The 27,462-nt window shown below is 41.8% G+C and overlaps 1 protein-coding gene and 1 long non-coding RNA gene across 5 annotated transcripts in view; one reads left to right on the top strand and one right to left on the bottom strand.

Moving 5' to 3' along the window:
• nova2 (NOVA alternative splicing regulator 2) overlaps positions 1-27,462 on the top strand; it is a 51,344-nt gene that overhangs the window by 17,983 nt on the left and 5,899 nt on the right. For all 4 annotated transcript variants that reach the window (XM_088299809.1, XM_088299808.1, XM_088299807.1 and 1 more), the window contains 2 exons: positions 85-228; positions 22,988-23,154. In XM_088299809.1, coding sequence (XP_088155935.1) covers positions 85-228; positions 22,988-23,154 — 311 coding nt within the window. The remainder of the gene's footprint in view (positions 1-84; positions 229-22,987; positions 23,155-27,462) is intronic.
• LOC148333443 (uncharacterized) overlaps positions 6-27,462 on the bottom strand; it is a 41,953-nt gene continuing 14,496 nt past the window's right edge. The window contains exons 3-4 of the long non-coding RNA XR_015844194.1: positions 26,640-26,783; positions 6-300 (exon numbers count right to left, since the gene is read on the bottom strand). This is a non-coding gene — a long non-coding RNA (uncharacterized LOC148333443). The remainder of the gene's footprint in view (positions 301-26,639; positions 26,784-27,462) is intronic.

The raw sequence follows: 27,462 nt of genomic DNA, 5'->3' as shown, positions 1-27,462 counted from the left end.
TTTTGGTTTTCTGTCAAACTAGATTGTGCTTTAAGGGAAAGTTTCCCTCCTTCTAAATTCTTGTTTCCTGTTTTGCCGCCGCAGAGGAAGGCGAGTACTTCCTGAAGGTTTTGATCCCCAGCTACGCGGCGGGCTCCATCATCGGCAAGGGCGGACAGACCATCGTCCAGCTGCAGAAGGAAACCGGAGCCACCATCAAACTGTCCAAATCCAAAGACTTCTACCCCGGTAAGAACTTGGAGCCCATCACTGCATGCGTGGATCACAAATGCTGGCTTGGTTGGTCGGTCAAATTGGTTGCTAGGAAACGAGAATGGAACGATGGATGATCAATAATGACTGGATCTTAAAAAGATGCTTTGATGGTTGAATTGTGGGATTACGGTTTTTATGATGATGGATGCAAGAAAAAAAATCATGCTTGGTTGGTTTTTGGAAAGACAAATGGATGATGAATCATGAGGACGTTTTTATAAATAGATAAACGAGAGGGATGACTGTTGGATTGGGATTATGAATTAATGGTGGATTAGTGGATGCATACGTCAAAGTCGGTTGTTTGATTTGTGGAAAGATAATGGAATGATATTATTGCCTATTATAGATAGAATAAATGTTTGATTGATGGTTAGTAAGATTATGGATTGTGATTGATTGATGAATGACCTGAGATGGTTGGAAAAAAAGACAAATGATGGGATGGATTATGTATATTTATATTTTATGGATTGATGCTCGATCAATGGAATATTTAACGATGGCTTGATGGACGTATGTGTGGGTAGTTTATTGATTAATTGATTGGCTGTTTGCCGGAAAGATGAATGAATGATGGGTGATCAGTTGTGGGTGGATGTTTTGATTAAAGGATGTTTGGTTGTTGAGGGATTATGGATTATTGTTGGGTTGATGTACGGATGCATAGATATAGATGCTGGGTTTTCTGGAAATGATGAATGTCATGATAATGGATTAAGGATGGATTTACAATGATCGTAGTTCGTTAGTGGGATTATGAATTCATTTTACTGGAAGGATTAATGGAATTGTGGTCAAATGCTAGCTCATGGTTGCTTGCTTGAAATTCCCGCGAGATGCTATTAGACTGCAGTGTTGTCATGGCGACGGCAGCCTCTGTGTGTGTGTGTGTGCCGCATTTCCCATCCTATCACACAGCGCCAGGCTGTGTGTGTCTGTGTGTCCTTTTGTGGGATTGTTTGCACATTGAATTCTTTGATGTAGCGTCATGCTAACATGTGTCGCTATGTAATTATGGGTAACAGAGGCAGCCATTTTGTTTGTTTGTACCGATGCATTCGCCACCGCAAATAAGGCGCCGTTGTTGTTGTTGTTGCACACAAGACTCGCTTTGCCAGCTACAACACACACACACACACACACACATTGCAGCAGGTGGGCCTTTTGATTTGTCACCCAGGAAGAACCCTGTCGCATTTGCATACAGATGCCCCCTTCAGCGGCGGCGACAACACGCACGCACGCGCACTCACACACTCACGCACACACAGCTCCTTCAGTCAAGACAGGAGGAGTGTACAATCGTCTCTTTCTTTCTTTCACTTGTCGTCCTTCCTCCCCTTGCTAAGCGTTGCAGCTACTTTGGCACTGCGTGTGTGTTTGTGCGACTAATACTTTCACCACTTTCCTCAAACGGCAATCTAAAATGCGCTTTTGCGTGTGTGTATGCGCGTTCGCATGTCGGGAATGAGACGTCGTGTCTAATGAAGACAAAAAGGACATTTACTGAAACGTCTTGGCCGGAGCGTCTCATTCCTGTCCTTGCTCGCTCCTCGGAAGACATTAGTCACTTTCCTCCCCCACTCACATGTACACACACCCACATCCACGCACACAAAGACACACTCTAACACACATGCACAGCACACACACAAGCTAACACATCCCCTTCCTCCCTCCTGTCCGAGCTTCTCGCCCCCCCCTAAAATAGACCGTACCACTTTTCTCTTGTGTGAATGGGAGACATTGAAGCTTGAAAGTAACCTTGGCTTCCAGTGAGGAGAGGGGCATGTGTTGTTGCCATGGCAACACTAGAACTACTTTTATACACCTGCTTGCAATTCCTGCACGCCTCTTTTCCATGAAAACTTTGTTCTCTACCTTCTTTCCTTTCTTTTGTCCTTTCCTTCACACCTGTTTTTTATTCTTGCATTCTTTCTTCCCACAAACCTGCCTTCCTGCCTTCGTTCCCTCCTTTCTTTCACTCACTTTTATTCCGGCGATCCTTCAAGTCTCCCTTTTTCCCCTGAAGTCTCCTTATGTCCTTTGCTTGAACCTGCTTTCATTCCTGCCTTTCTTTCTTTTGCCCTTCCTCATTTGCTTCCCTGAGTTCTGTTTTTTTTTATTCATACATGGTTACATCCTTTCTTCCTTCTCTTAAACCTGCTTACCTTTCGGTCCTTCCTGATTTCCTGCCTCATTCTTTCAGTCCCTCCTTCCTAACATACTTCCTTCACTTAATCCTACGATTCTGCCTTCCTTCCTTACAGTCGTCTTTCCTGTCAGACCTGATCTCTTTACCTCCTTCCTTCATTCTTTCATTCCCTGCTTTGCCTTCCTTCCTGACTTGCTAGCCCTCACACTTATTTTGCACCCTTTCTCCCTTCACTTATAACTTACTTCTTTGCCTTCTTTCTTTAGCTGCTTCCTTCCTTCTCTCGGCCCACGGTTTACTCTTGTCCCCTTCCTTAATTACTTCACCACCGTCATGCTATTTGCTCTTCTTTCCTTTTTTCCTCATTTCTTCCTGCCTTCCTTCTATACAGACATGTTTTGCCTGGCATCCTTTTCATTTTTTGCATTGCATCCTAACTTCCTTCACTTCAACCTTGTACGCCGCACTTTTCCTCCAGACCGTCTTTTCTCCTGACCTTCTTCCATCCTTCCCTCAGACCTACTTCTTACTCCTTTGCTTCCTATTCTTCCTTTCAGCCTGCGATCCTTCCTTCCCTTCTTCTTCCTTTCTGTGGTACCCGTGCTCATCCATCACATCTCTGAGGAGAAAAGTGCATCAGCAGCACTTCAGCCTGAGTCGGCCAATTAAAAGCCGCCAGTGTGAGAGCACGAGACGGGCCGCCATTCATCCTCACGCACTCACGCACACACACTCACACACATGCACACACGCACACGATATGACAGCTTTATTATAGTGTGAGTTGATGCTAGTCCAAATATAACCTCATCGTCTCAAAGGACAAAGCTGCAGTCACAATGTGGGAAAAGTAACAAACGTGTGAGTGTAACGAGTACTCACACATGAGGAGCGATTTCTTTTTTTTTTTTTTCTACATCTTGTAATGTTTCTCTATCAACGTAGAGTCTGGCAGAAGATGCGACGTTGCCACTTCATCACTTTGCGCTGGAGGCCCCTCCACATTAAATATTTATCCCATACACCTGTTTTCTTTTTAATTACAATCGACCTGTTTGCTTCCTTTCGTGATATTGACCACGCACTCGCGCACGCACACACACACACACATATATATTCTGAGGCAAAGTCATAAAGTCAAACTAAAAGCAGCAAATGAATTAGTATTGATGTCCCCCCGACCCTCCAATGCACCCACACACGCTTTACGGACGCGACTTAATTTGAAAGCCTAACGCAGGGTTGCTACGTCATCAAAACGCTCGGATGATCATGCGGGTCTTTATGAAAAACATCAGCTTTTTTGTCCGTCTCGCTGTCTTTCTACTGTATATATCTTTCTATCCATACTTTAAGTGTCCAATAAATGTTGCCTTCAGGGACAATCTGACAATGCAGTGCTGTGGGGTAATATTGCAATTGCATTTTTTTTGCCTAACTTTGTGCAGCACAGGTCAAAAAGTAACAGTTGTCACAATGTCAATGCTTTTACAACCCAAAATTCGGCCTCCAAATTTTAGACAACATTGCGTTAACCTGTTTTCCGAAAAACCTTGCAAATAGGTTAATGCAATGTTGTTGTTTTTTTTAAGCACTCTGATTTTTGGGACCACGTCATGTTTGGCTTTCATTATCTACCGCCGCAGTCACAGCGCGCCACCATTTTAGAATGTTGCCTCTAATCCCACGCCATGATTGCAGCTCCCTCCACACACACACAAGCACATCTGTCACACACTCTAAGATAGTGTAGCACACACCTGACACGCACACTCACACACGCTGTTTTCAGATCAGTAAGCCTCTTATAGCATCGCTAAGCTCTCGCGCCGCAAAAACATCACAGAGCGGGGCAAACATGGCCGCCGTTGGCCTCGCGCTGTGATTCGCCATGCGGAGCTCGCCGGGCAGACCGCACAAGCCGATTGGCTGGCTTTCTCACACTATCTTCATCCTTTGTCAGTTGAGTCATCTCTCTCTGCATTTATTTACTCAACTGGCTGCCAGGATGGCCGAGTGGTCTAAGGCGCCGCGTTCAGGACCCAGTCTCCCCAGGAGGCCTGGGTTCGAATCTCGAATTTCCCCATTGTGGGACTAATAAAGGGAATATTATTATTATTATTATTATTATTATTATTAACTGCAGATAGGGAGTTGGTGTCACACTTTTGATTTCGGCATGTATTTTTCACGCTTCCCTTTACACGTGCCCCATCCAGATGTCAGTCAAGACAGAACAGGACAGGTGCACAGCCCCTTACTCACTAGGCACATCAGTCAGCGACCCGGCAGCCCCGCTGACAGGCACGACTAATCGATCTGCGCACAGCATCTGCCTCCCTGACGGGGTCAGGACTGGACGCAACCTCCTCTTCATCCTCCTTCCTCCCCATCTTCCTCGACCACAACGGTCACAACGCCTTCGCAACTTTTAGGACTGACAGCAGAGTGCAGAAGGATGATGGATGGCACTCGGCGCTCGTAGTCTTTGGCCTTTTAATGAGGAAGTGTTGAGGGTCCCGTAGAGGCCCGAGCGTAAATAGAACGGCGGGACTGCAGCCTGGCAATCGATGCCGCTGCATAAAATCTGTGTGCATGCGTGCATAGGAGAGAGAGAGAGAGAAAGAGAGAGAGAGAGAAAGAGAGAGAGAGAGAGAGAGAGAGAGACAGAAAGAGTGAGAAAGAGTGTGCGTGAGTGTGTGTGGTGGGATAATGTAGTCTTCCAATGAAATACGACCTTTGAAAACCCTCAAACACTTTTGCTGTCTCTCATCACCCCTGGAGCACACACACACACACACACACACACGCACGCTACTGAAACACACTTGCACACACTACTGAAACACTAATACACATGCTACCGAAAAACTCTCATACACACTAATGCACGCACACACAACAGAATCACTCATGCTCAATACTGAAATTCTCTCACATTCACAATTGAATTATGTGCCGCACGCGTGCTGCTGTAATTGATATAATCAAGGTAGGATGTGGGAAGATCCAGAGCCACTTTCAAGCGTCCCAAAAATACTGTCAAAGACAAATATGCAAAGCATTTAGCTTCTAATTAGCAGCTCTACTCAAAAGTTGTCAATTTGTGTTTATCTGTTTGGCGTAGTGTTCGCTGCATGCGCCACATGCACAGATCCACGACACTAATCAAATGTAATTGAGTGGCGACGTGCTGGCTCCACCAGTGAAAATCTTAATTGGTGTGGCCAGTTGCATTTTTCTTCAGACTGGGCAGTTTGTAACGCCATAGCTTCAACAAAAAGCCATACTCTGAATCTGGGTGAGACAGTCACGGCACCCTGTAACGTTTTATCCTTTGTACATTTTTACGAAACAATGTCAGATTTTATTATGACATCAGGGAACTCTTTTAAATTGTGATAAAAGTGCATGATGTGTTTCATTCAATGCTATAAAATGACTATGGCGCTGTTTGACTCTGTTGGTAGTTTGCCTGTGTGTGTGTGTGTGTGTGCGCGTGTGTGCGCAAACACCACAGCTTGTCAAAATGTTGGCTTCCTCACTGCGAGACATGAAAAGTGCAGCACATGTTGGAAATAAAAGTCAAAACGTAAGCGCGCAAGCACACACTCAAGTTGGAGCTGACGTGATGATTCACGAGCGTGTGCTCGTATAAAATACTTCCAGCTTTCTGCAGGACACACCGAAGGGTAAAGCACATTGCATCGTTCATTATTTTGCAAAAATGGAATCTGTCAGCATTCAATTTGTATGGAAACTAAATTTCCCCCCATAGGAAATAATGTGTATCGTGTTTTAGCCAAGCCAACTGACAATGTCCAGTACATTTAAAACCACTGACCGAAGTGAGAAACGAGAGTATAAACAAAATACATGTGTGGAAAAACAATACCATCTGAGTAAAGTCATTCGGTATATTGGCCCTTAAAAGTGCCTTTAAAAGATGTACCTAAATGTGTTAAACAAAATCAAGATGAGTAAAATAATAAAAAAAGTCAACACTTCTGTTATGTATATAAATATATAGAGAAAAAAACAGCATTAAAATGATTTTGACCACGCTTTTCCTTTTTATCTGCCGTGGGCCATATTGACCCATGAACAGGTGATAAACAAACACAAATTGGGTGTTCTTAATAATTGCAGATTAAAAAAATAATCTATATTTTTAAGGGTGTAATTGACATTTTTTTAGGCCGATACAAATTCCAAAATTTGGCAAAATGAAATTCTGATAACTGATTATTCGATGATTATTATTATATTAATTCAACAAATATACAATAGAATCACATTTCTTGGGCCCTTAACGATGATAACAACAATAAAGATATGAAATACAAGTAGTTTTACAATACTTAGCCATACAGAATTTGTTTAACTTTACAACAGAGAGAAACATCTGTGTTGTTAAGTCATCACTTCTGTATGATCATCTTGCTACTTTGAGTGTGACATCACATTCCTCTTTCGGAATCATTGGCACAAAAAAGCCAGAAAGCACTTTGTGCGGCCTATCATTCCCCCAAACTTTAATCCAAATCTGAATGATCCAACCTCAGCCCGCCTCTCCCCACACTGCTCCAAACCCAGATCATCAAATACATATCACATTCATTGTGTATGTGTGCGGTTGTGTGTGTGTGGGTGTGTGTGTGTGTGTGTGTGTGTGCCAGGTCATCAGAGTTCTGAGGAACAGGCCTTAGCACATTGTTGTCAGGAGTGCAAAGCCAAGCAAATGTTTGAAGCGAAGCTTTCCAAACAAATGAAAAAGATGTTCCTGTGTTGAGAATTCACATTTAACCCTCTACAGGAGCCCGGTGCGACGTGTTCACGTCAAAATGGTGAGCAACGGACATTTTTGCAGGACAATCCGACAAAACAACTCCAAAATATTTGACGAGCATTTTTTTGGGGCGTTAATTAAAACCAGAAAAGCGCTCGTTATATTGACGATCTTTGACTAGCTTTTTTGGACTGGTGTCTGTTTCTTAGCGGGAATTAATGTTGCTCGTCACTTTTTGAAAAAAAAAATAAAAAATAGTCTCGAGCCATGTTGCACATCAGCAGGGATGTGCTTCCTTTTTTGAGCCTGATGCCAATCAAATTCAGATAATTGATTAATCAGACCATTAACTAAAAAAAAATATATATATATAAAGATAAAAATTATTTTGTTCTGGGACACTTAATCCTTAGAACAATAAATATGAATTATAGGCAGAACATTTGACTATTTTATAATACTTTGTCCTGTAGTATTTGTGTCGACAGTTCGGAAAATAAATAAATCGGCCGATTTTTGCACATTTTAATTCAGTCAGGCGCTTGCAAGCTTATACTTGTCTCCTGTTGCTCTCATCGTCAGACTTTCTTCGACTTTGTGCTGATCAAGAGGTTTCTTTTTTTTTCTCATCAGTCGTGTCCAGCTGTGCAATGGCTGATGACGAAGAGGAGGGGAAGGAGAAGGAATAGGAGGGGGAGGAGAAGGAGGAACGGCCGGTGAAAGCAGCAAGGGCAAAGAGGAGAAAGGAGAGGAAAGTTGAATGTGCAGGGGTTTCTGAGAGCTTCAATGGCCACCAACTGCTGAGGACAATAGAGGGGGCGAGGCTCCCCGTATGACAATAGCGCCTTTGACCCCGATCATGAGGAGGGGGGGTGGGGTCCCCATCTGCCGTGGTGTAAGAGAGAAAGTGTCTTAGAATAGAATGGGATAGAAAAAGCCTTCATGAGCAAGCGCATAAGAAAAAGGACAACATACAGAATGTTTGGAAAATTAAACTCCAGAACAGTTTCGTTCATTTACATGAAATTTGGTAGGCTGGTCTGTCGTGACTAGCCGAACAAAAAAAGTCTCAAGAAGCCAGGATCACGTATGATCAACAGTCACTACGGGCTAATATTTGCCAAGACGCGGAGCTGTGGTGGCTTGTGAAGCACCAAAATTGGCTCGAATCCTGCATTTGGGCGTGGATCGGCAGTGCTCGGCTTGGAAGCGCACTGAGACCCCCTCAAAAGGTGGGTCTCGGTCCACACCATGATTCGTTTGTGTGTTCTCACACATGCATAAAAAGTCCGGAGCAGCAAGGGAAAGGAACCCTGGTCCGTTTAAAGTGGACCAAACAGTACATGTGTGACGACACCCTTTGATTCATTTGGCTCAGTTGTGACTGATCGGACACAAATAATAATCCATCCATCCATTATCTGAACCGTTCACGAGGGTCGCAAGCGTGCTGATTTTAATCATGACAATAATAATACTGTAAATACAGCTGAAAAAGCCAGTTTGACTTGGCAACATGAAATTTGGCAGATGAGTCGGTCATGAGTAGACCCACAAAAAATTCTCCATAAGCCATAAGAGAAATGCACAGGAAGTCTGCCATTTTGGTTTGAACTGTTCATATCAGGGTCGTCCCCAAAGTGCGTGGGGTGGTAGGGGGGCCTGTTCACAGCAACCCGCAGCTTTGATTGCTGTCATGGTGTTGAAAGCATATGGCTGAATATGCACAATCACGTCTTAGCAAAATCTCAAATGAATCCAATTTCATAATTTTCAACCATGTGTCGTACACACGCCCAACTGTGCTGACATGTCTCGACAACTAACACGATAGTGAACCCTCCACGACCCCCTCGCCCTCCCCCGCTACCCCCTTCCGTCTGTGAAAAAAGATAGCCACAGGCCACATGGAGTCAGAGGAGTTTAAAGTGACGGCCGCCGCCGCCGTGATGTGTCACTTCTCATGACAACGCGAGACGTTACTGCTTGCTAAGCTACACGAATGTCACCACGCATCTTTGTCTCACTCTGCAAACACACACACTAGTACACTAGCTTCCTGTAAATAGCACACATACTTTATTTGGTTACAGTGTTGTCATGGTGACACACATGCACACTCACACCACAAGGGCTCTCTCACATAAATCTCACTCATATGCACTCTCTCTCACATTCATTCACTCACTTACTCTCCCACATCAGTCTCATTCACTCATTCACAATTTCACACACTTCTTTCTATCAAACACACACACTCTTTCACACACTCTCACTCACTCACACATTATATCTCTCATTATTTCACACACATGCTCTCATACACTCTTGTCCACTATCTCAGAGTCACTCTCACTCACTCATAAACTCCTTCTCATTAACACCCTGGCACACACTGACCGACATAAGTCACTCACTCGCGCCCTCTCCTTTCCCTCTTATACATACTCTTTTCACGCGCACACGCACACGCACGTACTCGGTCATTAACACACACTCTCACACAATCTGTCATACTCAGAGACACACACACACACATCTTCAAGCTTCCTGTAAATAGCACACATACGTTGATTTGTTTCTGTGTTTCCGTGGTGACACACACATACACACATTCACCTCTATCGGACAAAGCAGAGGATTGTGGGACGCCCATCGCCGTGGTGATGGGAATCAAAGTGACAACCACAATGCTGAAATTGGCCCCGCCGCCCCCCCACTCCTTCCTCCGAGTGGCCCCCTCCCCCACCCGTGCCCCCTAAGCCCCCTAGCAGGTGTAAGAGCGCTAGAGAGAGAGACGTCTTTCTTCACGTCTTGGTCCACGTCCAGATCCTCTCGTCTTCCGCAGCCCTCACCAAACCCACCCTACATTACGCGTGGGTCTACGTGTGCATGCGTGTATTTTCAGCGACTTAATAAGATATCAGTTCCTTCAAATTAATACTGCAGTAAAAAACACGACATGTGACGAGTACTGCTAACCAAAAATGTCTTCATCGGACACTATTTTGTGTGTGCGTGTGTGTGTGTGCGTGCGTGAGAGAGAGAGAAAGAGAGAGAAATGTCAATTCGCTCTACATAAATAATTATAAAACTAGCCAACATACAGGAGAAGCACTTGAAGAAAACAAAACTTGCACTTCGGTTTTGTAAAATTGAATGCAGCACAAATATTGAAAGTGTGTGTGGGGGTGCGTGTGTTTGTGTTTGAGACATATCAGTTTTCTCCACATGAATTTATTACGAAACGAGAAACTGTGCATGCGAAAAGCACTTGAACACAACACAAACCTCCTAAAGGCACACCTCCCATTTAGCAAATTCAATGCAACACAATCAAATACTTGGGGTGTGCGTGTGTGTGTGCATGTTTGTGTGAGGACAGGATTGGATCCAAAAATTCAAATGAAAACAGCATGTTAAAAACAAATCCCAACACAGACACATGCACGCACGCACGCACGCACGCACGCACACACGTAGACTTCAGAGTGCATTTGCTGCGTCTTGATTGGCCCTCAACAACAATGACACTCAGCGTTGCCGGTCGCCGTGGCAACCTCCCTCGGTTGGCACAAAGGGGTCACATTTAAAAGGTCCAAATGGGCTAATGTCTCTCCTTGTGAGTACTTTCTCTCTTGCGCTCACTCACTCACTCGCCCACCACAGATGTGTGCTCTTAAAGGGGTAGTGTGTCCTTTCTTTTATGGCATGGAGAGTGCATAGAAGAAGAAGGTAAGTGCCGCAAACAAAGAGGTGTATTGATGATGTTTTTTTTTTTAACTCCGGTGAGGGGACCCCTTTATCACACGCGCGTGTACTGACATGACAATAGAGCTACTTCCACGGGGGCCCCTCCCACCTTTTTCCCCCATTATTTTTAATCCTCCCCCAGTGAAAGCCCCAAATGCCCTACTCAAACCCCCGTCCTTACAGAACCCCCCCCCCCAAATACCATCCTCACCCACGCCCTTTATGATTAATCCCCCTGCCTCAAATACCACCCCCACCCCACCTTATGATTAACCCCCCTCGCTTCTCAGTCTGGGATCCCACAAAGCCGTCAGCTGTCACGGCCACTGGACTTTCCCTTTAATTGTGTGCGTGTGTCTGTGGTGTGTTTAATGACATTGAGGACTTTTAAGTTCTGTCACGAGTGACATCCTTCCTTCTTTACCACTTTCTACCTTTCTTTCTCTGGTCTTGACTTGCCTTCATTTGATTATTTCTTCCCTCGTTCCATCCTACCTTCTGGTGCGCCTTCTTTCCCTTTTTTGCCCTTCAAGATTTTATTTATTCGTCCTTTTCTTTCTTCCTTACGCTTCTAATTTTCTCTTTTCTTAAGGCCTTCCTTTCCACTTTTCACTTGTGCTTTCTTTTTCTAAGCCTCCTTCAATCACCACTTTGTTTCTCTCATTCCTTCTTTTTTCTTATTACGGTTGAAATTAGTTTTTTGATGAGTCTGACCAAAACCGGATTGCACGAAATCCAAAACAATACTTCCCTTAGGAAATAATGTAAATCCAATTAATCCGTTCCAGACGTTTTTGCGTAAAATATCTCCTTGTCAAGTTTTACATACAAAAACAGTATGAAATAAAAGACTATAGAAGTGGATTTATGAACATCTGAAAACCGAATGATACAGAAAACTTTGGCAAATGAAAACCCAGATTCCACAGTATTAGTTCTTTCTTGCATTCTTTTAAATTCCTTCTTTTTTTTCCCATTTCTTCATGTCATTGTTTTCTCCCCCTCTCTTATTTTCTTGTAATTATTTCATTTTGTCATTCATTTGTACTGCTTTCATTTTCACTTAATTGCTCTCCTCCTTTCCTGCGTTTCTTTCCTCACATTTCATTCCTTGTCCTTGATTCAAAAAAGTTTGTTTTTTCCGTTCTTCACTTCGCTCATTTAGCTCCTTTTCCTCTCGCCCTACTTTATCTCCCTCCCTTCTTTCATTTGTTCGCCCATCTTCCCTTGCCACTTCCTCCTTTCCCCACATCGCTCTCTGTTTCCTTCCTCATTCCACTTTTCCATGTTCGTGCTTCCTTCCCACATTTCTTTCCTTTCCTCTTTCCCCCTCTGTTGTCTTTCTTCATTTTCTTTCATCTCCTCAAGTCGTTTCTGCTGACATTTCCAAAAAAAAAAATCTGTCTGCTTTATTTTTTTTTTTGTTTTGTTGTTTGTCTTGACATAAATGAAAAGTAATCATCTTCCATGTGCTTCTAATTCATAGCAATGAGCTCACACACACACACACGCACAGGCTGAGCTAATGTAGTGGAGGAGGCTCAAATTATGCCGTGGTATAATTCTTGATTATTAGGATATTTTTATGAAAACAAAAATGTTTTAAAAATGCACACATATAGTACATTTTTTATCAGTAGACGTTTCAATATCGCGTACAGGACGTATGTGCCGATTTTGAAAATACTGTCTGGGTGTTCAGAGTTCAAGTTTTTTTTTTTAATTATTGCAGCATTTTTATTTATACATTGATAATCTTGATACCTCAAATTGGAAATTGGTGAAAAAAAAAATGGAGCAACTAAGGTAGTGAAACACCCTCACATGTGGGCAAGAAGAGGCATAGCAGCACTTTCAGCCATTTGCTGACCACGTCAAACACACAAAAACAAAATTAAAACACTCCCAAGGAACTAGAGTAAGCCAAAACACGTGCCCAGTTGCTGTCACGCTGTCGAGGTACCAGTGCATAAGAAATGTCTGGTGTAAGAGAAAACACCATCAAGGAGAACTTTCATAACAAAGCGTCCATGTTGGGAGCTGTGTGGTCACTTGCAGCAATGACATCATCCCAAAAAAAGTTCTGTTGGCGACGTCCAGGTTGATGATTCACGCACTAACAAAGTGAAACAATATGGCTTCGTTCTTTCGACTTGGCGGCATGTGAAAAAAACGCTTGGGAGAAAGGCCACGCCGCCAAGCGCTGCTTTGTTTTTCTTGGTTTGGAATTAGGAATGTCATGTCCGACTTTTTTTTTTTTTTTTTTTCGGGGGGAAGCGGGAGTAAGGAAGTTGTGACATTCAGAGTGTGTGTCAATGTCGCTGCGAGTATACACGCTCACGTGCACACACACGAGGAGCCAGTGGGAACATACAGTAATTCAAGATGATCTCTCTTACAACTGAAAGGTTCTCACACACATTACAGAAATCCTTTCACACATAATACTGAAATATGAGTTTCAGTAGTATGTATGGAAGTGTTTTAGTAGAGTATGTGAGGAAAACAAAATTCTAACTAGCGTGAGAGTTTCAGTAATATGTGAGAGCATTTCTGTTAGAATGAAAGTGGTTTGGTAGTGTATATAAGTGAAAATTATTTGATTGTGTGACAACATTTAAGTAAAATTTTCAGTAGTATGTGTGACAATGATCCAGTAGCATGTGTGAGAGTATTTCAGTAGTATGACAGATATTCGTGAGAGCAAACAATTTAGTAGTGTGTCAGTGTTTAAGTTGTGCATGTGAGAGCGTTTCAGTACTACATATGTGTTTGTGTTTCATTTGTGCGAGAGTGAGCGGTAATCCTAAATTATGTCCCTGATGGCCCCTCATACCTACGTGAAATGCACACACACATGCGCGTGCACACGCACGTGCACAAAGTTCGTACACGCTCTCACACACCCACACACACGCGCACACGCGCACACGCACTGGAACAAATGGTGACCAGATTGTTGACGAAGATGATGTAAAGGAGTAGGCATGCTGGTCTCCATGGCCAGAGAACTGTGTTGAGTAAATGATGCATGTGCGCGTGTGTGTGTGTGTGTGTGTGCGCGCGGAGGTCAGCGCGCTTTTAAAGCAGCCAATCACAAACCTGCGGCATTAACAACTCATTCTCTTCTTTTTGTACATGTTGCGTAAAAGAAAGGTTTGTTATACAACTCAAAGGTGACGTCTTCGTTGGTGTGCTTGCATGCGCGTGTGTGTGTCTGTGTGTATTCGTGTATTGTGGGAGTGGCGCAGCTGTCATCATGCCAACAAATTTTAGTAAAAACAACTTTTTCAAACAAATGAAATAAAAACAATTACCAAAATATTCTCAAAAGCAAATTAGCATTTCTCATTTTGAAGTCTTCCATAATAATGAGCAAAATTTACTTTTTTTTTTTAATTATATGAAATATAAAGATTTTTCTAAAATGCATTCAATTGTTTTTTTTTCCAAAAATAGACAAATAATAAAAAGAAAAATGCAAAATAATCACGGTGTTAAAAACTTAGATTTTTCCACATTGTTAACGAATTTTTCAAAAAAATTTTTCTATTCTACACGCAACACCATATCATGACAATCTATTACCCCCCATTTTGCACATTTACTAAAAACGTTTACTAAACTTGAATGCACTGTTTATACTGTGTTGAGAAGTTAGCTTTGCAGATGCTAACTAAGTGTTAGCCACATCATAAACAACATGTCGTAAAGCGGCTCCTTGCTGCTTTAATACACAATGTCACGGTATGTCTTGTTTAGGGGAGCAAGGCTCCAGTGGAGGACCCGGTTCAAACAGGTGTGAATTTGTTAAAATGTTGTTGAAGTGTTGACGATGCAGCTGTGCATGTGTGTGTACCAAAGTGGGTGGGGGTGTATGTGTATGTGTGTGCGAGACTTTTGTACAGAAATTCGATCCTTGATATATTTAGTTTGGCGTCATTAAGTCATTCAATAAGTTAATTAGACAGTTGGCCTGGTTTGTTTGTGGGTGTGTGCGCATATTTTCCACGACAGAAATGTAAACCATTTCATGCTCCGTTACATCAAACCAAACTACCAATTTAGACGCTGATTTACAACTTATATATATGTTATTTAGTTTCATTTATTGTCTGCAAGGTGGACATTTGTCTTTGGTCTCAAATACAGAACGACAACAGATCAACAGCAACAGGACAAACACACAGCAAAACATTTTAAAGGCAAAAGGCAGAACAACAGTGACGATAACAGGCAGGTCTAACGAGACATCATTATGCAAAGTCCTGATGGCATTTGTCATTTTTGGTAAATTTTTAAATGTGTTACGGTTTGCCAATTAGGAGTCACCTGTTTTCTGAGTTTTGTCATGTGATGTTCGCAAGCTGAGCCGTAATTGGTCGTTACCTGAACCCAATGCAGCTGTGATGTCATTTGCAGTCAATACAGCGTGGCAAAATGGCCACCCCTGAGATTGATACAAATGGGGGAATTTTGCTGCTTAATTAATATTCCAAAAATGCAATATTAATCAGAATACAGCATTTAGACTAGTAGAGGGGCATAGCACATTTTATTGTAAAGATTTTTTTTTACTTGAGTTACCCTTTAAGGTTGCCCTATAAAAAGCTTGCACAACACAGATTTTACCATGCATTGAAATTTATAGCAATGACGTTTCAGAAAGAAATTCCACTTGTTGCTTTCATAAATACTACTAAAATACACTGCTATATTACATAATTTGTTATTATTATTCTTATTATTATTATGATGATGAAAAACTGATGTGCTCGAGAAAAAATGAGGGCAGATTCAAAGTCCACCAGAGTGTGAATCTGAGCGAGCATGAATAATGTATCCATTATAAAGCATGTGTGTGTGTGTGTGTGCGTGTATGGATGGTGGACAGTGTCAGCTGTTTTAAGACCCCTATCTCACCCTTACAGAGTACAATCCCCCCCAAATCCATCTCTGCACGCCACTCATGTGACCACAACTGCCCCTTCTCTATCCTGTCAGCTGTGCACGCACACTCACACACGCGCACACGCACACACACACACTGCCAAAGATAGACACGCACGCATTAGAGATGAGGTTAGAGGGGACTGTTTAGATAAATTTGAGGCCTTGGGACGTCAAGAAGCGCTGACACTGGAATAGATTTGTGTGTCTGCATGTGTGCGTGTGTGTCACCCCGCAGAAAGACAGGTGCGAGTCCATTCATGCAGTTGTGCAACACTAGACACCAACAAGGGAGATAACGCTCAACGAGCTGAAGACAGCCACTGTTATTATGGAGCGTGTGTGCGTGTGCGCGTGTGTGTGCATGCATGCGTGATGACACAAAAGACGCACATACATGCACAGAAAAGGCCAGGATGCCAAAGGTGACTCGATGAGCCACTCAGCAAGGCGGCTTGAGCGACAACAAGCAAACGTTGCACGTGGAAAAGAGGGGGGAAAAAAAGAGGAAACGTGTCTGCGAGTGAGCCGCATTCCTGCCGGCAAGTTTGGAGTGTCTTCTCCAACTTCAAGTCAGAGGCGGCGCGCGCGTAAATCACTCGGGTGGAAAGGCGTGAACTTTTCACTTCTTTTGAGACCTGGGCGATACAGCCATTAAAAAAATTCTAACCAAATTTTCACCGCCATAATTTTTGGGAAAACCCATTTGAGGATTTGCTCAATTTTTCCTGATACCAAACAAGCTTTGTATAACTGAAATAAATTGGTACATTTTCTTTAAGGGGCATGGCCTAGTGAGTGATGTCAGGAGGTTGTTGGCCAATTCGGCTGCGTGTGAGCATGTGGACATGAGTTGTGGCCTACAGCAGGTACTTGTGAGTGTTTCCATTTTCTATTTGTGTGTTTGTCCCATTCAATCAACAGCTGAAATTGCATCGGCGGCAGTGGCTCGATTCGCTTAATACATTGTGTGTGTGTGCGCGCGTCAATGCGCGAGTAAAATCGGAACAGCGCTGAACTCATTTGGTTTGAGTAGGAATTCACACCAGGTCCAGTTACTGAGCCCGTATGTGCGTGTGTGTGACAGATGAAGCCGCGGGTGATTAGGTGTGTATATATAGTTGCGTGTACTCAGATAAGCAACACTGTGAATGCACGTGTTTGTTTACAACGAGCAAAGCTACACAATTTTTCCATTGAAAATGCAGAAAGTCTGGCCCAGGTTTGAATTGTGTTCACCGTGAATCCTGCACTAGCCATTAAAATTCAGTCACAAGTTACATTTTTCTCACAAACATGCAAAATTTCCTCTACCCTCTATTTTTTCCCAAAATTCTATTTTAAAAAACCTAAAGACTGAAAATTTACATTTTTACATTTTTCTGAAACTATAAAAAAAAATGTGTCCAAATATATATATTAAAAATGCATTTCAAATGACATTTTTTGGGGAGAAGAAAATCCTAAAAGTTAGAAAGAAAAATACTCCAAATTTTAAAAATATATATTTTTTCCTCCCCAAAAAATTCTTGATCAAAAACGATTCGAAAACTTTCCCCTCAAATATACAAAAGGTCAAAAAATTTATAAAACAAGTTTGTCTTTTAAAATATTATGGGGGGGGGGGATCTAGAACAAAAAAATTACTAAAATACAGTCGAGAAAAATCCTCAACTGTGTCTTGTTGCTAGGCGGATTCCACTTTATAACACAGGTACAACACAAGAGATTTAGGAGAGCTGCCAGGAGGGTGAAGGGGTTCTCGTTCGCGGTCACTCAGGGCAACAACAGACATCCCGCTTCAAAATAAGAGAGCACAAGGGAATCGTGGGAAATTTTGAAGGGTCTCGAAGGGTGGGGGTGTCCTGAGTGTGATGGGAAGCAGGGGAGGAGAGCATGAATGAGGATGGATGAGTAGAAGAAGTTTCATACCACAAGTCACCTTTCGACTACGACTGAATGGAGGATCAATTTGAAGTTAAGCCCTGACTAATAAATCGTCTGGCCCATTTAATCGGCTGATCTCAGCTCTTTAAAGTAAAGGGAAAAAAATCCCCCCCCCCCCCCCCCAAAAAAAATGCACAGCCAATTTTTGTCAATTTTCTTTTAACAAACTACAACACAAGACAAAATAATGCCATTCGAACATTCACACTACCCCACTCCCCTAAAAAATGTTCTCTTTGTTGTAAAGATGTAAGCATTAAGGGACAAAATTTTGTTCAGTGCATATTTTTTTTTAATAAATCGTCCAATTAATCATTTACCAAATATAGAACTCAGCATTGGTAAAAAAAAAAATGGTCAGGCCAAAGTTAAAATGTTGAGTTTTTTTCAAAGGTTTAATGTACACATCAACTACAGGAGGAAAAGAAATGCCTGAGTATTATCCAGCATCTTGGGAAATTTGTGCACCAGGTCCCCTGTAAGTAAGGTCGCACTCGTATGTCCTGGAACAAAAAGGTTTTTGCCAGATGAGTGTTTTTTATGAACCAGGGCGTTGTCTGCTTACAAACTCACTTTTTTTTAAACTAATTGCCCTTCGGGGAGGTCTCTGCTCTGCTCACTGACATTCTAGTCATATTAAGTATAATCGTTAAGTCGACTTCATTATCATTAAGGCTTGCTTGAGAAACTTGTAGACTAGGATTCATTCTAATGTTCCTTAACAAGAGCCTTGTTGTAATTTAGGGGGGCTCTTAGGTGACTCAGGAGGGACTGGTGTGAGGGGGTTCTTATATGGGGGGGGGCTTGTCGAGGCAGCAGCTGCAGCAACTGAAGAAAAGGTGACATCAGTGGGGAAAAATTCTCTTTTTCTTCCAGCTTCTTTTGTTTGCTTCGATTCTTTACGTTCGAGCTGCTGACACATGGCGGAAAGAAGTGTGTGTGTAGGTGTGGTGGGGGGGGGTATTAAGGTAGGGGTCCCCACATTGTAGAAGGTAGTGAAGCCAACAAAAGTTGATCTCATATACACGCGCACACATGCAGCAACATGTGGAAGCTGTCAGGTGCACACGCCAGAAGAATTCCACTTCCTCTCTTCTTCTTGTAGAGAACACTAAAATGAGCCCAGCCATCATTTTTTTCTATGGCCTTTTCCTAATTGGCGCTCATTTGGACCCCGGCCCCAAGTATGAGAGTGTGCGCGTGCGTGCACGTGTGTGTGTTCCAAAGCAACATCAGATTTTCATCCACATAAGACTTGAGCGAAAACACGTCCAACTTTCCTTCCTGCTCATGATTACATCAGCACATGATCGCGCACGCTCACACACACACACACATAAACACACGCACACACACACACACACACGGACACAGGCACGAACGCTCTTATGACATCAGTAGCAGCTGCATAAAATCGTGTGCCTGAGTGTAATTTGTACATTTACACAGTTTGAGCATTGGAGTTTGTTGTCAAGGTTACAGCAGCAGACGGCCTCCATCCAATCGGGTCTCATGTGTCATGTGATGTCATCAATTGGCTTTAAAAAACTGTTGGTGTTAACCCTGCGATTGTGTAAAGTGCTGTTTTCTGCGAACAAGGTTTTCTAGAAAAGTATTTTTGATTTTTTGGGGAAAAAAAAAATCTAGAAAGTGCATTTCAATGAAAAAAATCATTTTGGTACATTTCTAGAATTTGTTTAAAAAGGTTTTTTTTTTTTTTTAGATGAGATCATATTTTCAGTTTTAATTTAAAAAATTCAAGGGTTTTACCAAATGTTTGAAAGAAATGAATCACATTTTCAAGAATAAAAAGTCAGATTTCCTAGGAAAAACTGTAGTCCCGTTTTTCTAAAGTCCTTTAAGAAAGAACTCATTCAAGAAAAAAAATTCCTGGGTGAAAAAAGTCTATTTCCAGTACAAAGTTACATTTTCTAAAAGTCCCTTTAAAAAAATTTATATACGCTGTAATAGGTTGTATTTCTAGATTTTTTTTTTACTTCAAGAAAAAGATGGATTTGTTTTAACACAAATTATTTTTAACAAAAATGTATCAAAATTCGTGAATTACTAGTTTTCAGAAAAAAAAGTATTCTGTTTGCTAGTTTAGTTTGTGTATTTTCAAGAAATGGAAAATTGAGGGGACAATTGAAAATGAAAACAAATATGTCAACATACAACATGAATGTTCTCATCTACACGCATGTCAACACGACAAGCTGAAGATCACATTGGCGCGCATTCTGAGGCTTACTGAGACTTTCAGAAGGAAGGTAGGAACGAAGGAAGGAAAGGAGGCATTTTAGCGGCAGGAGTCGCAAACAGGCGGCTAATCCATCAGATGTGATCAAAGGTAGCCGACTAACGCCAGCTAATCCTCCACCTTGAGGAGATCTCCTTAATGAGCTTAAAGTAATGAACGCCTCTCTTTAGCATCATGGACTGTTCCTCCCAGGAACAGTCCGACGTGACTTTTGTGGATGCCCTGACATCATCTCGGGGAGATTTTTCATATATATGAGTTTGTGCTAGTAAACAATATGATAAATATGAATGAAATAAATGATCAATAATAGAAAGCTAGCGCTGCTAAAACCACTTCATTCTTTAATTGAATTTCTGCTGGGAATGGTTGCTAGCATTAGCATGGCGGCTAGCCTCGGAGTGTCTGGCCTCCAGTTACTTGGGATTTACCAATAAAGAAAAAAAAAAAAGAAAACACCAAATGAAATTTAAATTAAATAACTTAAGGTGACGTTACACTCCAATAACGGGCATATCGTCACTTTCCCAATACAATACTCAAAATAAAATTCCAAAAAGGCTCCTCAAGGTGCCATTCCACCAACTTCGGGAAACATTGGTTAACATAAGAGTGCAACTGCATGACAGCAAAAAGAACTATTAAAAAATTACAAAATAAATGAGTCCATAACTTTGCATTTCTGATTTGAATTAGTCTCGAAGTTTGTTTTTCCCTTTCTTCCTCTCAGTAAGGCCTCAATGAAAAGTAATGCCACGCTTGAGAGACGAGACTCACTCATCGTTGAGCGCTGGTATGATTTAATTAGTTTAAGGCGACTGAAAGTGCGCTCAGCTTGTGCACTGCAGTCAGAAAGATCCAACATGAATTTAACTGAGTGAACCCGTCTGATTAAAATATGGTGAAAGAAAAATCTTAAATGTCGGGGGTTTGGATTTGGATTTTATGAAGCAGACAGCGCCTGTTTATCTGCTGTGGCCTTGCTGCAGCTCCGACTCGTGTCGTCTCGGGTCTGGCTTCTCCCACCAGGACAGACGAGATCTGTCAGTTTTGTGCATTTGGCTGAATCCTCAATTAATTGTTTGCGCTCGTAGCCCCCCCGACGCAATGCAGTCACCCAGTCTGACGTGACACTCCGCTGCGAGAGTCAACCAGGGCAACATTACATTCAAAAAATTAATCTACGCCACTGCCACACTTGTAGCCCGAAACAGATAAATTGACTTGACATTCTTTCCAATGAGGATATATTTTTATTAGTTTTGCAATAAATGAGAACGACTCAAAAGGTCGAGCAGTGTCTCGCCAAATGGATTGTGTTCCACTATTATTAGTGTGCTAGCTTATTAGCGCTCCATACAATCAGCGGTGAAGCTCTTGGGTCACCAAGAAGGCGAAGAGGAGGAGGAAGAGAAAGAGGAGGAAGGAGTGAGTCATATGAGCAGGCGTTTAATAAAACGCAGCCTGCACGATCATGATGATGATGATGGTGATGATGATGAGTGTTCCGCATGGTCGCCGTGCGCAGGAAGAGACCAGCTCTCAAAAATGAGAACACTCGCAAGGAGCAATCAGCAGACACAAACACCAATTAAATTCATTTGTCAACCAAATAGCGAAAAGGAATTTAACTTGTCAATCAAAGCCAGATACATTTTCTCTTTTGAGTGCACCGCTGTCAGGAGTCGTGCCGCATTCAGCGCCCTCTAGTGACCAAAAACGTCACTAAGCATGATTTAATCATGTTAATCATTCATTATTCATTCATTTTGTGATTTGAATGGCTTTATTTGATTAGTGCCTGGTCCCTGAGGGGGGAATGTTTGGCATGAAGATGCGGCGACACAGCTGTGCAAAAGCCTGGTGTCGAGCTCACCCAACAGTGTCCTATTCTCAAACGCACGCACACACACAACAAATACACACACGTACTCATGCCAAGACAATGGCCTGCTAATCCTTGCTGCTGATTGGACGAGGGCAGATTACCCAGAGGGCACCAGCTGTCGGGGAGAGGCAAGGCCCAGTTTCCTTCTCTGTGTCTCGCTCACACTCACACACCCACACACGCACACACTAACACACACGCACACACACGCGCGCAGCCATGTCACTGCTCAAATGCTAACGGTGACGCATGCTTGTTGACGTTCTGTAAAGGGATAAAGGAGGCAAGGAGATGAAAACGCGGCAGAATTCAGAATAATGCGGCAGCTCCATCTTTTATTTTTAGCCTAGCCTTTTTCCATCCAGCCAGCCAGCCTCATCGCATGAGCTAGCTGCACACCTTTTCATCACGCTAACAAGTCGTCGGTTCAAAGAAACGACACGGAACGTAGTCACATGTACACGGGACATGTTGGTATTTGAAGGACCCGTGGAAATGTTGCCTAAAATACCCCCTTCAAAACATAATGGCAGACTTCCTGTGTCTTTTTGTCCACGGCTTCCTGAGAATTTTTTGTGGGTCAACTCATGAGAGACTTCCCTACTGAATATAATATTGTGAAAGCTTAAAGGGCTGAATTTTCAAAAGATCTTTGGGTTGAGTTTACTGGCGTTTGGCATTTTTGGGCAACTCATCCAATTTCCTCGCCATGCTCCACCCACACGCAATGAGCAAAGTCAAATATTTAACATTTATGTGTATACGTGCTTGGAATTAGGTAGCAATAAAAAAAAAAGGCTTCTTGAGACATTTTGTGTGAACATGATAGACTTGTCTACCAAACTTGATGTTAAGTGAATCCAGCTTCAGGAAACGATTTTTTTTTTTATTTTGAATCGCAGGACCCTATTAAGAAGCTATCATCAATTTCCCACAAAAACAAAAACGTTGATACTGAAAATGTATTTGCTCTATTTGTGTGTGCAGGCACTACGGAGCGGGTGTGTCTGGTTCAGGGCACGGTGGAGGCGCTCAACGGCGTCCACGACTTCATCGCAGAGAAAGTACGAGAGATGCCACAGAGCAGTCAAAAGTCCGAACCCGTCAGCATCTTACAGCCGCAGACCACCGTCAACCCGGACCGCATCAAGCAGGTCTGTGCTTGGCTATTCTATTCGGGTTCGAGACTGTTGTGTTGCCATCTCAAATCATCTACTTGTGTTCTAGTCAATTCTAGACTGTTCTATTCAAGTCTAGTCAACTGCATTGTAGTCTATTCAAGACTATTCTATTGAGGTTTTAGTTAAATGTTGGTCTGTACTCGTGTCTAATGCATTGTGTTCTAATCAAGAGTTTTATCAGTACTAGTCCATTGTTCTATGTCTGCAACCTAAAGTGGCAGGAAGGCATCGACAGGAAATAGGAAGAGATGACGAAGGGAGGAGATTGAAAGCAGGGAGTGTTGTCATATGGCGGGAAAATGATATACAGGCGCGCACCCGTGCACAAAAATGATGGTCCCTGCTCAAGTTAACAACAATTAGTCTCATTGATTGCTAAGTTGGCCATTAGCTCTCTCTCTGATTGTCGCTTATCGACTAGTCGGTTCTGGCAATAATAGCGTCTATTGACAGATCAGGTTTGCCAAAGGGCGCAACACACGCGCACTCACACGCATGCATGTGTATAATTAAAAAGCCGGTTGAGCAGTTAGAGGCTAATGATGCCAACACGATTAGAACACCTCGAGACACTTTTTGTGATGTTAATGGAGTCTCATGGCTACTCTGAGACTCCCTCAAGGGATGTTCACGCCGAAGCCACCACTTGCTAATTTAACCATATGTCCCCATAAAGGACAAAAGCCAGAGGGATTTAATTGTATTTTCCCGTGTGGAAATAGAACTTCATTGCCAAACAGCCCAATTACATTTTGTCAATTAGTGTCGTGGATCCATGCAGAAGCATCGCCAAACACAAAACTGCTAACAGCTAATGAGTTTGTTGATGCGTTGAACAAGACAAATCCCAAAAAACAGCGCGCTATATACTAACAAGTCACCACAAATACATTACAAAAAATATCCGCATGAGTGTGTCAACAATTTGTGTCCCTGCAGTGGAGGTTAAGTCGAAGAATTTGTGCACCTCGTAAATCGTCTCAGTTAACGCCAGTTGCCGGTCACGGTGGCGACTGTTGGCTAACAAGAGCGGTTGCCACCTATCAATCATCGCGAAAAACGTGTGCCCTTTTGTCGCTTTTGTCTCCCCGCCATCAACATCAACGAAAAGAAATTTTAGCCACCACTTGAAATAGACTCAATACACAATATTCGTGTGTGTGTTTGTGTGTGTGCATATAAATAGTCCCCAAAGCGACAGGAGGCTTCTCCCTCCATTATAAGCTAAAGATAACTAAATAGCATAGCTAACCAGCTTAGCTTTTAGCTTTCTGAAGTAGAAAATATACAACACTAACATTAAATAACATTAAATAACACATTAAAAACACTAAATATGACTTTATATATAAACCAAACAAAGCTAACTAAACAAAACATTTCTGGTCATAAAAAATGTGGTGGGCTGAGGGCACCATCTCACCTCTCAGTTTCGGCCACCCAAAGGGGTAGCAGCGACCCTGGTTTACTATACACGGGTTTTGGTCGTACCAAGATTGACAAGAGACGTCTCCTTCCATTACAAGCAAAACATACCTACCAAGTCAGGTCAGATAACAAAAGATGGCTATTGTTGTGTAATTTCACACAACTATTTGGTTACTAACATTAAAAGTCATTGTTCGATATATTCCCTTAAGTACTCATCGAATAAAACATTAGCTTTTGATGGTCACAGAAGCTATTTTTGGATGTGAAGTCTTGGATGCACAAACGCACGCGCACACAAACTAGACCGCGGTCTGGTCACTTCCTGTCACCTTTGACCTCAGCCTTGGACACCTGTTTCCTACTTCCTGTTATTGACTCTTCTGGTAGGAAGTCTACAAAATGTCACCCTAACGTTAAACATGCAGAGGACTTGTGCTTTTGTGGGAGACAAATATAAAAATATAGTGGCATCTATTTGCAAATTCTAGCTATTAGTGTGAGCATTTACAATATCGTCAGGAGTTCTGTAATATTTATTATTATAAATGGTAAATTACATCATACATTATAAAATGTTTTGTTCATTTAAAATATATATAGTTCAATTAAAATGAATGTATTGTTCATTTACCTCATTACTGGTTAATTTATTTTCCTAAAAAAAATAAATAAATAAATTTAAAAAAAAAACAGCCAATCAGATTTCAGCCTTTATGTTTTATAATGTCAATCAAATCCTTCATAATTTGTCATGCTGGCCCAAGTAACTTCAAATATATCAATAATGGGACCGCTACTTTAACTAATAACATTTCAAATTCCAGCTGGCAAATGCACAGCTCAACTGTAGTTCCAGAAAAAATCTGGAAAAAGTGCGAAGAAAAGGAGGCGCTCATTAGTGAAGAACGCCATGCGACTAAAAGATGGTGGATGCGATTGCTAGCGAGGGATCAGACATGGCTTCTGTTTATACTCCCACTTCTTCTTCTCTGTGTGTGTGCGTGGGAGGAAAAGGCTGATGGATACAATCTTTTTTACTACCTCCCTCAATGCCTGTTACTTTAAGAAATAGTTTTTCTGTTTTAATCACTAGCTTCTTTGCCCCCCCCCCCAAATCAACCAAAAAACGTTTTATATAAATTTTAATGAACTGTTTTTATGTTGTATACATGTATTGTTTTTTTATTTGAATTTTTTTTTTATTTTAACGTGAATGTTGCCAGGCTCATTTGTTTAACATTGAAGGATGGCTAGTTTTTGTTCCATTTGTGCCCACTAGATGTCACTAGTTCAGGTCCTCAACACCAATTGTAACGTTTCTCCTCCTAGTCGCTTTTCACATAACGTAGTCCTCCTCCTCCTCTATTTTTTCCTCCTCCTCCTCCTCCTCCAAGGCCAAAAGTCTTTTCATTTGCACTGCATCTTTTGACTCAACTCAAAACTGATGTTGTTCATTGCAAAGATCTGCATTCACTCACCAAGTCACTCCCACACTCACTTTATACGCAACACGCTCACTTTATTAAATAAATGTACAGCACCGTATCCACTTCCCCCCCACCCTCCAAAAAAGCGATAATGGCTTTCATTTTTCTAAAGAAAAAAACAAAACATAGTCCAATAAAAAAAAATGCGCGCACATTTTAAAAGATAAAATTGTGACAAAAAAAAAATCATATATAAAAAGAAATTTGAACAAGCATTTAAAAAAAGGCACATTTAAATTCTTTCAAAGATATGTTTGAAGGGATGGAAGTTTTCTCCACATAAAACATTGAAGTATTTTTCTTTTTTTTTTGCTTTCAAATTTACTCGACTACACGTCCACTAAAAGCACTGTGCTGTGTGTTGCCTTTCACTAGCCTCTCATCTCAATACGGGATTGGAGCTGTTTCCATGACAACAGTGACCCCCTGAGTCTTTATTTTTTTATTTTTGCTGGGAAGCAGCTTTTTACAATGCCCCCTCCTCTCTCCCTCAACTCAACACTGTCCTCTGCTCTCTATCGTCAGTGTTTTGTTTTTCACCTTGTTGCCATGGCGATGCTGCACCGTCCTCCACATCTCCTCCTCCACGCACTCTCCTTGGTGTCGCATGCAGTTTCTCGTTGCATTCAAAACGTCATTTCACATACGGCAGTCCAAGGCCGTCAGACAGGCCAGCAATTAACACTTAAAAAAGAACAAGAAACCACAGTAATAAGTACTTAAGTTGAAAAAAAGTGTTCAAATTCATTTAAAGAAAAAAATGAGCATTTTGAGAGGTTTTTAAAGAATGAGTCCAAGCTGATTTTTTTTAAAGAGAAAATGGGTTCAGATAGTGTACAAAAGACTCATATGTTTCATGGTTTGTTACAGATATTTTTTTTTTGTGTTTAAATGCATTTAAAAAAATTGTGTTCAAATGTATTTTTAAAACTGACATCGAATGGATTTGAAAAAAACAAATAAAGATATGTTTAAATGCATCTTTTAAATGTGCTCCAATTCATTTGAAGAAAAAAAACAACTCATTTTTGCATTTAGTGACTATCACTTTCAAAATGGTTGGCGACCACTCCCTACAAAATTGCATTGCTGAATGGCTCTCACGTTGAAATAACTTCTGTTCTGACATTTCAAAATTGTTTACACAAGCAGATGTGCCACATCTGCTCTCTCAATCATCTCACATCTTGCCTATGCCTACTTGTCATGGATATACGCAGAGGTGCCGTTTGCATCTGCCTTTTAGGTGCTGCATTTAAAGATATAAAATCAGCCACTGCAATTCTTCTCATGTCCAAAGAATTGCATGCCACGTTCTAAATGTATTTAATATACTCCTCCCAGAATGCGCACTATAAACTGC

Source organism: Idiotropiscis lumnitzeri, chromosome 7, assembly GCF_059441095.1.
Source record: "Idiotropiscis lumnitzeri isolate Australia: NSW breed Sydney's pygmy pipehorse chromosome 7, RoL_Ilum_1.0, whole genome shotgun sequence".
Lineage (NCBI taxonomy): Eukaryota > Metazoa > Chordata > Actinopteri > Syngnathiformes > Syngnathidae > Idiotropiscis > Idiotropiscis lumnitzeri.
Note: the sequence above shows the minus strand (reverse complement) of the source record. Positions and strands in the feature narration are given on the sequence as shown.